Source organism: Callithrix jacchus, chromosome 5, assembly GCF_049354715.1.
Source record: "Callithrix jacchus isolate 240 chromosome 5, calJac240_pri, whole genome shotgun sequence".
Taxonomy (NCBI): Eukaryota; Metazoa; Chordata; class Mammalia; order Primates; family Cebidae; genus Callithrix; species Callithrix jacchus.
In genome coordinates this window covers 24,697,897-24,710,252 of record NC_133506.1, presented here as the reverse complement: position 1 = coordinate 24,710,252, position 12,356 = coordinate 24,697,897, and the positions used below count along the sequence as shown (strand labels likewise).

Sequence of the window (12,356 nt, the reverse complement as noted above, 5' to 3'; positions counted from 1 at the left end):
TTTAATGTGGTGAGAGAAAACTGTCAGCATGGAATTCTGTACTCAGTTAATCCTTGAAGGTGAAGTGAATTTCCTTGGGGTTTTAAGGACTGAGAAAGTTTATGACGGAGCGATCCTTGCTGAAAGAACTACTCAAGGATGTACTTTGGCAAGATCCTCAAAAAAGGAATGAGATCCCAGAAGCATGATGAGCAGATGGCCCGCATTTGGGTAATTTAAACAAGCAAGTATCCACTGTCCAGAACAAACAACACGGACTAGCCCAGATGTGTGTGTGATAGGGGCTCATGTCACGGGGAAGGGCACCAGACCTAAGACCTTTTAGGTGGTTCCACCACTGGGGAGGCAGCTGGAGGCATTCATGAAGTTCAGTCGTGAATGGATATTAGGAAGGTGTGTTAGCATCACAGCTTGTAGGATGAAGTTAAAGCAGTACTTGGGAAATCTATTGCCTTAAATATTTGCAGCAAGAAAAGAGAAAGGACTGAAAGTTGATCAATGGCCATGTCAGGAAGTTGGAAAAGACAGAATAAACCAATGGAAGATGGAGGAGGGAATAATGAATATTAAGTTTACAGATTGGATCACAAATCCAGCAGCTGGTCCTAGAATCATCATTGAAATTGAATTAAAGGTTAAAAATCAGCACTCGAGCCACCCTTCCCCCTTTAAGAAAAGATCTCAGAACACTAATCTTGACGGTTTTATGGGCAGGTTCTTACAGATCTACAAACAACAGATAACCCTAATTTTACACAAACTGTCCTAAAGAATAGGGGAAAGCGAATGATCATTAGCTCCTTCTGTGAGACTCAAGCGACCATAATACCAAGATCAGAGAGCAGTCTGAGAATGACCTCTGATTTTTCTCACTTTAAAACACACATAGAAATCGCACATAAAAATGTCAACAAGCCATACCTAGTGATGTGTTAAAAAAGAGAAATATCTCCATCAAGAAACATTTAAACCATAGAAACTTCCTGTGAACTGGCATTCGACTGTGTATTACTGTAATTCCGCATACTTCAGATTAAATGAGAAAAATGTCATCTGGTAAAGAAAAAGCAATTGGTAAAATCCGATACTCAATTATATTAAAAAGATAACTAGGAATATAAGATATGCTATTTAACCTGATGAGGAAAGATTTCTGCCGGAAACCGACAGTTGGTACAAACAACGCTGCTAGTACACTGTTCGAGGCAGTAACTTGGAGCGCCACAGGCAGCTTCCTGCACAAACTTTGCTCAGCACTGCGTCAGAGTTCTCAGCCAGCTCTGTTAAGCCAAGAAAAAGAAATGAGATCATATGGTTTGGAAAGCAAGAAACAATACTGTCTTTTTTTTTCACAGCTGACTTTTAATAAAGAAAACTGAAAAGAATCTACAAACTCCTAGATTTGACAAGAGCATAGATGATAGCTGGGTAAATGACACTTACACAGAAATGAATAACTTCGCTGGTTGTCTGTAGCTGGGGAATAGAAAAAGTAATTCACAAAAGATATTCTAACCCCATCAATAAAATGACATGTAAGACTTTTATTGGAGAAAATCATTGAAATTTTATAGAAGTATGGAAGAAAACTTTTTTTTTAAGAAATAGGGTCTTGCTATGTTGCCCAGGCTGGTGTTCAACTCCAAGGCTCAAGTGATTCTCCTGTCTCAGCCTCCCAAGTAGCTCGGACTACAGACATGAACGCCTCAAAGAAAACATTTACAATGGAGTGCTCTGGCATACCATATTCATTGACAGAAAGCTTCTATACTTGGAAATATCAGTCCTTCCTACGTTCATGTATAAACTCAGTGTGATTCAAATACAAATTCCAGTAGAAATTTTGTAGGGGATGCTTAAGCTGAAAGTGGGGTGTTGATGCAGGGCATAAATAGAACAGTAGCACAAAGTGTAGAGTCTAGAGACAGATCCACCGAATGCCATGGAGACGGCCATCTGAGTCTATAGGGGAAGGAAAAGACCAGTCAGGAAATGGTGCTGGGTAATTAAACTGATGGGGAAAGTTTTATCACTGTTTCCTGCCACATGCCAAAGTAAATTCCCGGTTATTGAACACCTGACTTTGAATGCATTGCCAAAGTTTTTCGAAGAAAATAACTTCTACAGTAAAATGACTTCTGTCGCAACAGTTGCCTTCAGGAAGGGACCCTGGGTGGCTGGCATCAGGGGTATAAAGGAGATTTTCTGCTCTGTGGTAGACATGTCACAGTACAGTTTTGTGTGATAGCATGAATTTTTAAAACCTGAAAGCATAGGCATGTGTATAATTTGTGGTTCAGCTATGTAATGTAGTCAAATAAACCCCATCCTGGCTAACACGGCGAAACCCTGTCTCTACTAAAAACTACAAAAATTAGCTGGGCGTGGTGGCGCACGCCTGGAATCCCAGCTACTCAGGAGGCTGAGGCACAAGAAGGACTTGAACCTGGGAGGCAGAAGTTGCAGTGAGCCAAGATTGTGCCACTGCACTCCAGCCTTGGTGACAGAGAGACTTTTTCTCAAAAAAACGAAAAGAATAAACCAAAGCTGTTTGTATCTATATGAATAAATTTCACAAAGTTTAGTCAAAAAACGTTGCCAAATAGCACCCAGAACAGTATCATTTACACAGCAATCACTAGCACTTGTAGAGATACATGTAATAGAAGCATAAGCATGTGGAAGTGGTAAGTGACGCATTCAGGGTGTTGTCCCCTCTGGGAAGGAGATGACATATAAATATACATACATGTGTGTCCACACACACATGTATATACACATGCACATATATGTATATATAAATATCCGAGGTGCATATGACAGAATGTTAGGGTTTGGTAAACCTGGGTAGCAGGCTAATGGATGTTCATATTTTTCTTCTTAGTCTTTTGTATGAGTTGTTTCATAATATTTTTAAAAATGAGGAGCTGTTGATTCAGATGTAGCCATGTATGCTTGAGTCTCTGATTGACTGTCATTCTGTAGTAGTTCCGTACCTTCCTAGCAGGTCACTTTATGCCCAGGAAATGGATATGGGGCTTTTCTTTGACCACCCCTACCCCACGGCTTCTGCGAGCATTGACACAGGGTGCCCCATGGAGCTGCTGCTTAGTGCTGAGACAGATCTCCGGGATTTGTTGAGGGTCCTTTCACAAAACCTACCGAAATCCCCGCTGCCAAATTGGACCCAGCCTGGCCTAGGTGGGCCGTGTGAGTTAGCAGATACCTTCCGCATCTAAAGAGTTTGGGGCTTCCTTTTACTTTTGTTCCCTGAATCTTAAGAACAGAAGAGCCATTCTCTTGAGACCTTAGAGGTGGGCCAGTGAGTTCAGTCTGTTGAGGCTCCGGGCAGCCTCCTACATCCTTCCCCGTGGGGGCCTTTGTCTCCTTGTCTTACAGTCTGAGTATGTTAATAATATTGTAGTCCCCCCTTATCTATGGTTTCACTCTCTGTGGTTTCAGTTACCAGCAGAGAGCTGTGGTCTGAAAATATTAAATGGAAAATTTCAGAAAGAAACTCTTCCTGGGTTTTAAGTTGCATGCCATTCTGAGTAGCGCCTCACCTGGGATGTGAACCATCTGTGTGTGGTGGATTCACGCCGTCTCTGTTACCTGCCTGTGCATCATGTGGTGGCCCTCTCTGCTTTCAGATGCACTGTCTGGTATCACAGTGCATGTGTTTGAGTCACTCTTATTTTACTTAATCGTGGCCCCAAAGTGCAAGAGTGGCGATGTTAGCATATGGTCATAATTGTTCTATTTTTTTATGTTGTTACTCTCATATTGTGCCTGATTTCCAAATTAAATGTTATCATAGATATGTAGGTATAGGAAAAAAAAAAACAGTGCATATAGGGTTCAGTATTACGGCAATGTCAGACCCACTGGGGGTGTTGGGACATATTCCCAGAGGATAAGGGGGACCACTGCCAAATAAGTAAAAGTACTGCCAAATCTGTCAAATAAGTAAAAGTACTTATTTGACAGAAGTTTCTGGAATCAACAGAATATAGATTTCCCGCGGTCAGACCCTGCAAGGTGTGGGTGGGCACACATCTGCCCTGACTCTCTGGTGCAGCGGAGAAAGCACTAGAGAAGGTGCCTGCTGGGGGCCTCTTACCACGATGCAGATTTCAGGAGTGAAGCTCCTGGAATGCTGATCTTGATAACCAAATTGGAGAGGCATCCCTGGCTTCCTCATTTCTGTGACTCAAGGATCTCCCAGCGTGATGTTTATGCCCCACTGAAGCTGACTCGGCAAAGCAGCAGAAAGGTTGTTTTTCATTTCGATTTCTTTGCTGTCTGTGGTGGTATTGCCTTAGCCTTAAATGTTTCAGTGTATTACTGCTTTAGACTAGGGCTTTTCATTTTCTTGTGAAAGATTTCTTTTAAACTTGGGAATTACTGGTGGGGATGTAATTTCTTTTTCTGCAGAAGTTGGGAAGACACATTTGTGCTGCTATAAAACATACATTTGTGTGCGTTGCAAAGGAAAAATATTCTCCCAAGTTTGCTTTTCTCGATTCTGGATCCCAACAGAGAATATATTTTTGTATTCTGTGTTTGCCTATGTTGAGTAAGATTAAAAGCTCACTTTCCAGCCTTAGCTTTTCTGCCGGAGTTTAGAAGTTGGAAACCACAAGGCTGCACAGAGCCCCACAGTCCTCAGCTGTGAACAGGCCTCGCTTTGTGTATGGCCGTTCACTGTGTGACGGTCTGCAGCCAGTGCCAACCGCGGCTCCGTGGAGCCTACCCCTCGAGCACATGGTTGTTGGGAAACCATTCGGGGCTTATACAGAGCCTCGGCCAGGGTGACCCAGGCCCCTAATGTTGGTCTCTCTAGAGACCGTCTATTTTTTTTTTTTTAAATAGAGATGAGGTCTCACTGTGTTGCTCAGGTTGATCTTGGACTCAAGTGATCCTCCTGCCTCAGCCTCCCAAAGTGCAAAGATCACAGGCTCGTGCCACCATGCCTAGACTTAGGATTTTTGAATGTAGTGATTATAGTGTGCCTGAACGTGTCCATTTTGGCAGAGTTCTGAGAAACTCTTGGAAGTACCCAGAGGAGTTTTGGGTACTGCCAGAAGGTGAGGGTTGACTGTACCGTGTTCCAAATCTTCTTGTCCCCATCTTCTTACCCACTGAATCCATCCACGGCTGACCAGGGTGTGATTTCCTTTTTCATACCCAGCTTATGAGTGTGTTCTTGGAAGGCCAATTCCTGGCACCCTCCCTCAGTGATCGAACGTGAGAGTGTGCTGGCTGTGGGTCACACTGTCACTGCCCATGGCCAGAGGTCAGAATCCACTTGGAAACATAAATGCTCCCTTACCCAGGATTCAGAGGCCTCCACGAGCTCTGCTTTGTTTGCAGAGGTTTAGTCTGGAATGAACAGTTCTGACTTGGTCCCCCCACAATGCAGAGTGACAGTGTGGGAGAAGTGAGTGTTGCCACAGCAGCTGATAGAGTTGTCCCCAGGGAGAGCACATGCTGGAAAGTTTTTGTCATAGGTGTTTTAAACCCGCTTCCTGCAACGGTCTTAGAAAGGCCGAAGTCACGTGTTCATTCTGTGATGAGAGTGATTTTTCTTAGAACACAATGCCAAGACATTGAAAACAGTCTCCCTTCTCAGCCCCTTCCTTAAAATGCCCTAATCTCAAAATTTGGATTTCATGATTGTTGATTAGACATTCCTACTCTATTTCCCTCCCCTTATATTCACTCAAGAGGAGTGCGAATCTCAATTTCTTAGAAGAATCTCAATGTCTAAGCCACTAACCAGCCTGGACCCAGCCTCCCACACCATCTGGAGGTTTTGCAGGGCAGTGTTGGGGTAGGCCTGTCCACTTTCCGTCCTCGCCCACCTCTTTCTACCTCCCCTTACCCATCCCTTCTTACCATTGTGTTCTCTTTGCTCATTCCATTGATCTTCTTTAGGGGGACTTGGGATGGGTTGAATGCATCCCAGTAAATGAACCTCTTACAGTTCCTCAGTGAAGTTGAACTTAGCCTGGCCTGTGGCAGGAAGGTGTATGAACCTGGTTGCCTCTGACCATTGGACTTTTGTCTATCGGTGGTGAGAATGGTGTTACTCATCCTCATGGTTTGGGGTGTGTTGTCTGAAAGAGCCTGGTGACACTGTCTCCTCATCCTCCGTGCAGCCTCTGCATGTGAAATTCCAAACCTGGCATCTTCTGGGCCTCCCAAGACTCATTCTTCCTGTTTCCCAACATGCATATTGCAGGTTCCATAACAACAGGCTGTTTTCCCTCACTGATTTCTTGATCATGTTTTAGGATTGTAACGCAAAAGTTTTTATCTCTGACCCTGGGTAGCGGCATTTATTGGCACTGGGGAAAAGGCAAGCAACAGAGTGGAGATGGCACACTGTGGGCCTGCTGGCTAAAATGCATGTGGCTGAAAGCCTGAAGATGTGTTCGTTCGGTTCCCGTATTTTTTAAATCAGTCAACTTAACGTTGTGAGAAAAATTTTTTAAAAGATGTCTGGCCCAACATGAAAAATCAAAAGATCTCTCAACTCAGCAATCACATTTCTAGGGCAGTCAGCCCTGACAGAGTGTCACTGCCTAGTTTTAGGGGCGGGTGTTTTTGCTGCAGTCTCCACCGCTCCCCATGGTCTCACACCTGGCCTGCGTTTGTGCTCCTGTGTGCCTTAGACCTTGTGATGGGGAGCATCGTGAATCAGGGTCATGGCTGCCGAGGCTCCTGGGCGTGTGTGCTCCAGAGACAGACCTGCACTCTGCTCTGACTGTACTGTTGCTTTGTACCTCCCAGCATTGATGGGGACTGCTCATGCCTTGGGTACAAATCGCTCACTTCTAAAGAGGAGAATATATGAGATCAGAGAGTGCCTGGGTTTGCTTCTCAGAATTTATTAGTCTGAAGAAAGAATTAGTGAAACCTGAAGTTTGGTGGTCGGGTAGGGATGGAAACTGTTGACTGCCTCAATTTCTACAAATAGTAACCTCTGTGTATGTGTTTGGCAGGTGAAAGGAAAGCAAGCCAAGATGGATATTTATGACACTCAAACCTTGGGGGTTGTGGTCTTTGGCGGATTCATGGTTGTTTCTGCCATTGGCATCTTCCTGGTGTCGACCTTCTCCATGAAGGAAACGTCATATGAAGAAGCCCTAGCCAACCAGCGCAAGGAGATGGCAAAAACTAACCACCAGAAAGTAGAGAAGAAAAAGAAGGAGAAAACAGTGGAGAAGAAAGGAAAGACCAAGAAAAAGGAAGAGAAACCTAATGGGAAGATACCTGATCACGATCTGGCCCCCAACGTGACTGTCCTCCTCCGAGAACCAGTGCGGGCTCCTGCTGTGGCTGTGGCTCCAACCCCAGTCCAGCCCCCCATTACTGTTGCTCCTGTCGCCACGGTTCCAGCCATGCCCCAGGAGAAGCTGGCCTCCTCCCCCAAGGACAAAAAGAAGAAGGAGAAAAAAGTGGCAAAAGTAGAACCAGCTGTCAGTTCTGTAGTGAATTCCATCCAGGTTCTTGCTTCAAAGGCTGCCATCTTGGAAACTGCACCCAAGGAGGTGCCGATGGTGGTGGTGCCCCCAGTGGGCGCCAGGGGCAACACACCAGCCACTGGCACTGCTCAGGGCAAAAAGGGGGAAGGGGCTCAGAACCAAAGCAAAAAGGCGGAAGGAGCCCCAAACCAGGGCAGAAAGGCAGAAGGAACCCCAAACCAAGGGAAAAAGGCAGAGGGAACCCCAAACCAGGGCAAGAAGGCAGAAGGAACCCCAAACCAAGGCAAAAAGGCAGAGGGGGCCCAGAATCAGGGTAAAAAGGTAGATATGACCCCAAACCAGGGGAAAAAGGTGGAGGGGTCCCCAACCCAGGGCAAGAAGGCAGAGGGGGCTCAGAACCAGGGCAAAAGGGCAGAGGGGGCCCAGAATCAGGGCAGAAAGGCTGAGGGGGCCCAGAACCAGGGTAAGAAGGCCGAGAGTGCCCAGAATCAGGGCAAAAAGGCAGAGGGAGCCCAGAACCAGGGCAAAAAGGCTGAGGGGGCCCAGAACCAGGGCAAGAAAGCAGAAGGGGCCCAGAACCAGGGCAAGAAGGCAGAGGGGGCCCAGAACCAGGGCAAAAAAGCAGAGGGGGCCCAGAATCAGAGCAAAAAGGCAGAGGGAGCCCAGAACCAGGGCAAAAAAGCAGAGGGGGCCCAGAATCAGGGCAAGAAGGCTGAGGGTGCCCAGAATCAGGGCAAGAAGGCTGAGGGGAGCCAGAACCAGGGCAAAAAGACTGAGGAGGCCCAGAACCAGGGAAAGAAAGAGGGGGCCCAGAACCAGGGCAAGAAGAACGAGGGGGCCCAGAACCAGGGCAAGAAAGCAGAGGGGGCCCAGAACCAGGGCAAGAAGAACGAGGGGGCCCAGAACCAGGGCAAGAAGAACGAGGGGGCCCAGAACCAGGGCAAGAAAGCAGAGGGGGCCCAGAACCAGGGCAAAAAGACTGAGGGGGCCCAGAACCAGGGCAAGAAAGCAGAAGGGGCCCAGAATCAGGGCAAAAAGGCTGAGGGGGCCCAGAACCAGGGCAAAAAAGCAGAGGGGGCTCAGAACCAGGGCAAAAAAGTAGAAGGGGCCCAGAACCAGGGCAAGAAGGCCGAGGGGGCCCAGAACCAGGGCAAGAAGGCCGAGGGGGGCCAGAACCAGGGCAAGAAGGCCGAGGGGGGCCAGAACCAGGGCAAGAAGGCCGAGGGGGGCCAGAACCAGGGCAAGAAGGCCGAGGGGGGCCAGAACCAGGGCAAGAAGGCCGAGGGGGGCCAGAACCAGGGCAAGAAGGCCGAGGGGGGTCAGAACCAGGGCAAGAAGGTTGAGGGGGCCCAGAACCAGGGTAAGAAGGCAGAGGGCACCCAGAACCAGGGCAAGAAGGCAGAGGGGGCCCAGAACCAGGGCCAAAAAGGAGAGGGAGGCCAGAATCAGGGTAAAAAGACAGAAGGGGCTCAGGGCAAAAAGGCAGAGGGGAGTCCCAACCAGGGCAAAAAGGCAGATTCGGTTGCTAATCAGGGCAAAAAGGCAGAGGGAAAAAAAGCAGAAGGGTCCCCTAGTCAAGGCAAAAAGGCAGAAGGGTCCCCCAATCAGGGCAAAAAGGCAGATGCAGCTGCCAGTCAGGGTAAAACGACAGAGGCAGCTCCTGTCCAGGGCAGAAATGCAGATGTGGCTCAGAGTCCAGAGGCACCAAAGCAAGAGGCTCCTGCCAAGAAGAAGTCTGGTTCGAAGAAAAAAGGTGAGCCTGGCAAGTAACTGATTTCTTTCTGAACTTAGAAGGAAAGGCTGTCTTAATGACTTGTGGATTCCCTCTGGGGAATTTGTATTAGTCAGATATTGCCATAATAAGACTGTGTAACAAATATTCCAAAAATTCAGTGGCTTTTAGCAGCGGTCTTTTATTGTTGCTCACGCTGCTGGAGGTTGGCTGATGTGAGTTTTCTCGGATGGTGGCTCTGCCTCAATCTGGTTTTAACTGGGTTGGCAACTCCTTGCTGCAGGTTGAGCTAGGTCAATTCCACGTGTGGTCCTTCTGGGGCCCTCCAGGGCAGAGGCCCTTCATGGTTACAGTAGAGGCACAAAAGGCATTTCAAGCCAGCATTTCATTGGCCAGAACAAGTGATGTGTCTGAGCCTGAGTCAAGGGGCAGGGAGTCTACTGTGTCTCCAGGGAGAAGGGACTACAGGGTGGTGTGAGAAAGGAGAGGTGAGGAGTGAACAATAGGTCCATGTCTTGGCATGTCTTAAACATACAGGAGCACAAGGAGAGGTGAGGAATTAGGAGCAGTCATTCTGTCCACCACAGTCTGGAAGAGTTCTGCTTGTTGGCAGGTCTTTCTTACCTATCCGGCTGTGTTCCGTCAGCCTGTTTGGTGTTCTTGCCTCTCCTGATGCTTTTGTGTAGCCTGAGTTGTGTATCTGTGCTTGTTGAATGGAGTATGTTAAGAAGATGTTTTTGTTTTTCTTTTTTAGAGATGGGGTTTCACCAGGTAGGTCAGGAGGCTGGTCTCAAACTCCTGACCTTGTGCTCCACCCACCTTGGCCTCCCAAAGTGCCGGGATTACGGGCATGAGCCACCATGCCCATCCAGAAGGTGTTTTTAAGGAGCAGTTTTGTTCTTTCCCCCTCTGCCTTCCCCTGCCCCAGCCTGGTCATGTAGTAAAGCGTTATATATAGATACTGGATTACATAGATACGTGATCATATAGCGCACTGGTTTACCTTTATTTTTTTAGTGTATATTACTGTAGAAATTGGGCCAAGGAGTTCCTGTTTCATGTTTATCATTCATTCAGTTTCACTTATCTTTCTTTCTTTTTTTCTTTTAAAGTTTTTGAACAGCCATTAGCTGATTTGGAAAAATAATTGCATTTGTGTTGATAAATGGTATCTTAGAGATGTGAAATATTTGGAGCAGTGTTGGGTTGCACAGGCTCTGTGTCTGTAGCTGGGCTTCCTGTCTTGCATCTGTTAGGCTATTACCTTAGTCGGGTTTTCTCCTCCTCCGACTGTTTGTGATGGGCCATTTGCTAGGACAGCGGCCCCCTGCTCCACGTGAGAGGCGCTGTCCCCTGTGAGTGGCTGTTGGCTCCTGTGGGAAGCCAGGGATCAGCTGCCCGACCCCACCAGGTCAGGTGGCCTTGCAACCCCTTTGAAAACCCAGACGCCCAGCCTCAGCCCCACTTGCAGAGGCCGATTGGCAACATGCTGCCCTTTCTTTAACGTAACCTTCCACTTGACCCAAAGCTGGGGATGGAGCTGAGAACTGGCTGCTCCTAGGTTCTTCCACATCAGGCATGTCCAGAGCGTCCCACATCCCGTGGTCATTGTTACCTTGTGTGGGTTTAGACATTTGAAACAAGGTACGAAACAGAAGTGTGATGATGATATTGGACAGGAAGACAAAATTGTTCAAATTTGCAGGTAATAAAGAACCTTGTTAGGGATGAGACCTATGCATGACATCTGTAAACCGGACACAGCAGCTTGAGTGAGGTGATACAGTTGGAAAGAAAGGAAACCCCGTATTCTAGGAGAAGATTAAATATTATCGACGGAAGGAGGACAATTTTCACGTTAATTTAGTGGCCTACGATTATTCTAGCTAAACTTTCTTGGCAAGATTTTCCCTGTAACTTGACAGATGATTCCAAAAGTCCCATCTGAGGGAAAAATAGGTAAGACTAATTGAACAGATTTTTTTTAAATGGCTTTTAGAAGGCCAGTCCTGTCTGATGTGGGAACATCTCTCAACTGTTGTAATTACAAGTAGGGGAATAGAAGGCCCTGAGAACTTGAATGAGATAAGTGTCATATTGCAGCAGGGAAAGGAAACGTTCAGCAAATAATCTAGGGCAGCGTGTTTATATTATTCATAATTTGGAAAAGTCTCCTTAGACCTGCCAGGCACTTGCCTCTATAAAAATGTAAGGTTTGAATGAAATAGATTTAATTTGGAAAGAAATGAATATGGGTTAGCCCGGATGGTGGAAGATGGCCACCCTGACATTGTCATGAGAAGACACCAGCAAGGCTGACTTTGGGGAGCTTGGCAGACAGCCACGCAGGGCTGCCTGACCACAAGGAGGAGGCAGAGGCAGGCCCACACGTGCCACCAACACGCTGTCCGCAAGGCGGTTTCTTTCTTCTTCAGTGTTGGGAGTCTGGAAGACATGGGGAAGGTTCTTTCTTGGACTTAGGTTTTTGTTTCTTGAATTTGCACTGAGGAATCTCAGGCCTGTTTTCCCGTGGCTGATGTACAAGGGCATCTTCAGGGCCCACTGCGGTGGATTTGGGCTGCTCCTTAGACTCCGATGAGGATCCTGGAGATGTACCCTCCTGAAGTGCTTCTTAAACTTTGGCATGCAGATGAATCACCCAGGATCTTGTGGTGGCTCAGCAGCTCCCAAGAGGGGCCTGAGATTCTACATTTCTGAGCAGCTCCCAGGAGCTGCTCATGCTGTGGGTCCCAGTTCCATACATGGGGTCAATCAGGATCCAGGAGACATTGTCATTTAACTGGGAATTTTGAAAACTCACATTAAAGCGAATAAGCTTTATTAAAAACTGTTACTATAATAAATATATAATATTTTTTAAAATGCTGGCACAGCAAATTGTGTGACCATTTTGAAAAGCAATTTCATAAAATGTATCAAGAGCCTTAAAGGAGCTAGTAGTTTTTCATCTTCTCTCAGACTTCCCCCAGGAAACGCTATAAACCGTGGTAGCCAGGTCTGCGGGTGAGTGGCTGGCGTGTTTCTCGGACCACCCCGAGGGCCTCATTCGGCTCCCGGAGACACAGTGCAGCCACTAACAGTGACACCTGTGGAGCTCCCATAGGAACCTGCAA

The 12,356-nt window shown here is 47.1% G+C and overlaps 1 protein-coding gene across 8 annotated transcripts in view; it reads left to right on the top strand.

The window, feature by feature from the left end:
• Positions 1–12,356, top strand: part of RRBP1 (ribosome binding protein 1) — a 75,663-nt gene that overhangs the window by 20,636 nt on the left and 42,671 nt on the right. For all 8 annotated transcript variants that reach the window (XM_078371420.1, XM_054255237.2, XM_054255235.2 and 5 more), the window contains one exon: positions 7,008–9,243. In XM_078371420.1, coding sequence (XP_078227546.1) covers positions 7,029–9,243 — 2,215 coding nt within the window. In that variant the 5' untranslated portion in view covers positions 7,008–7,028. The remainder of the gene's footprint in view (positions 1–7,007; positions 9,244–12,356) is intronic.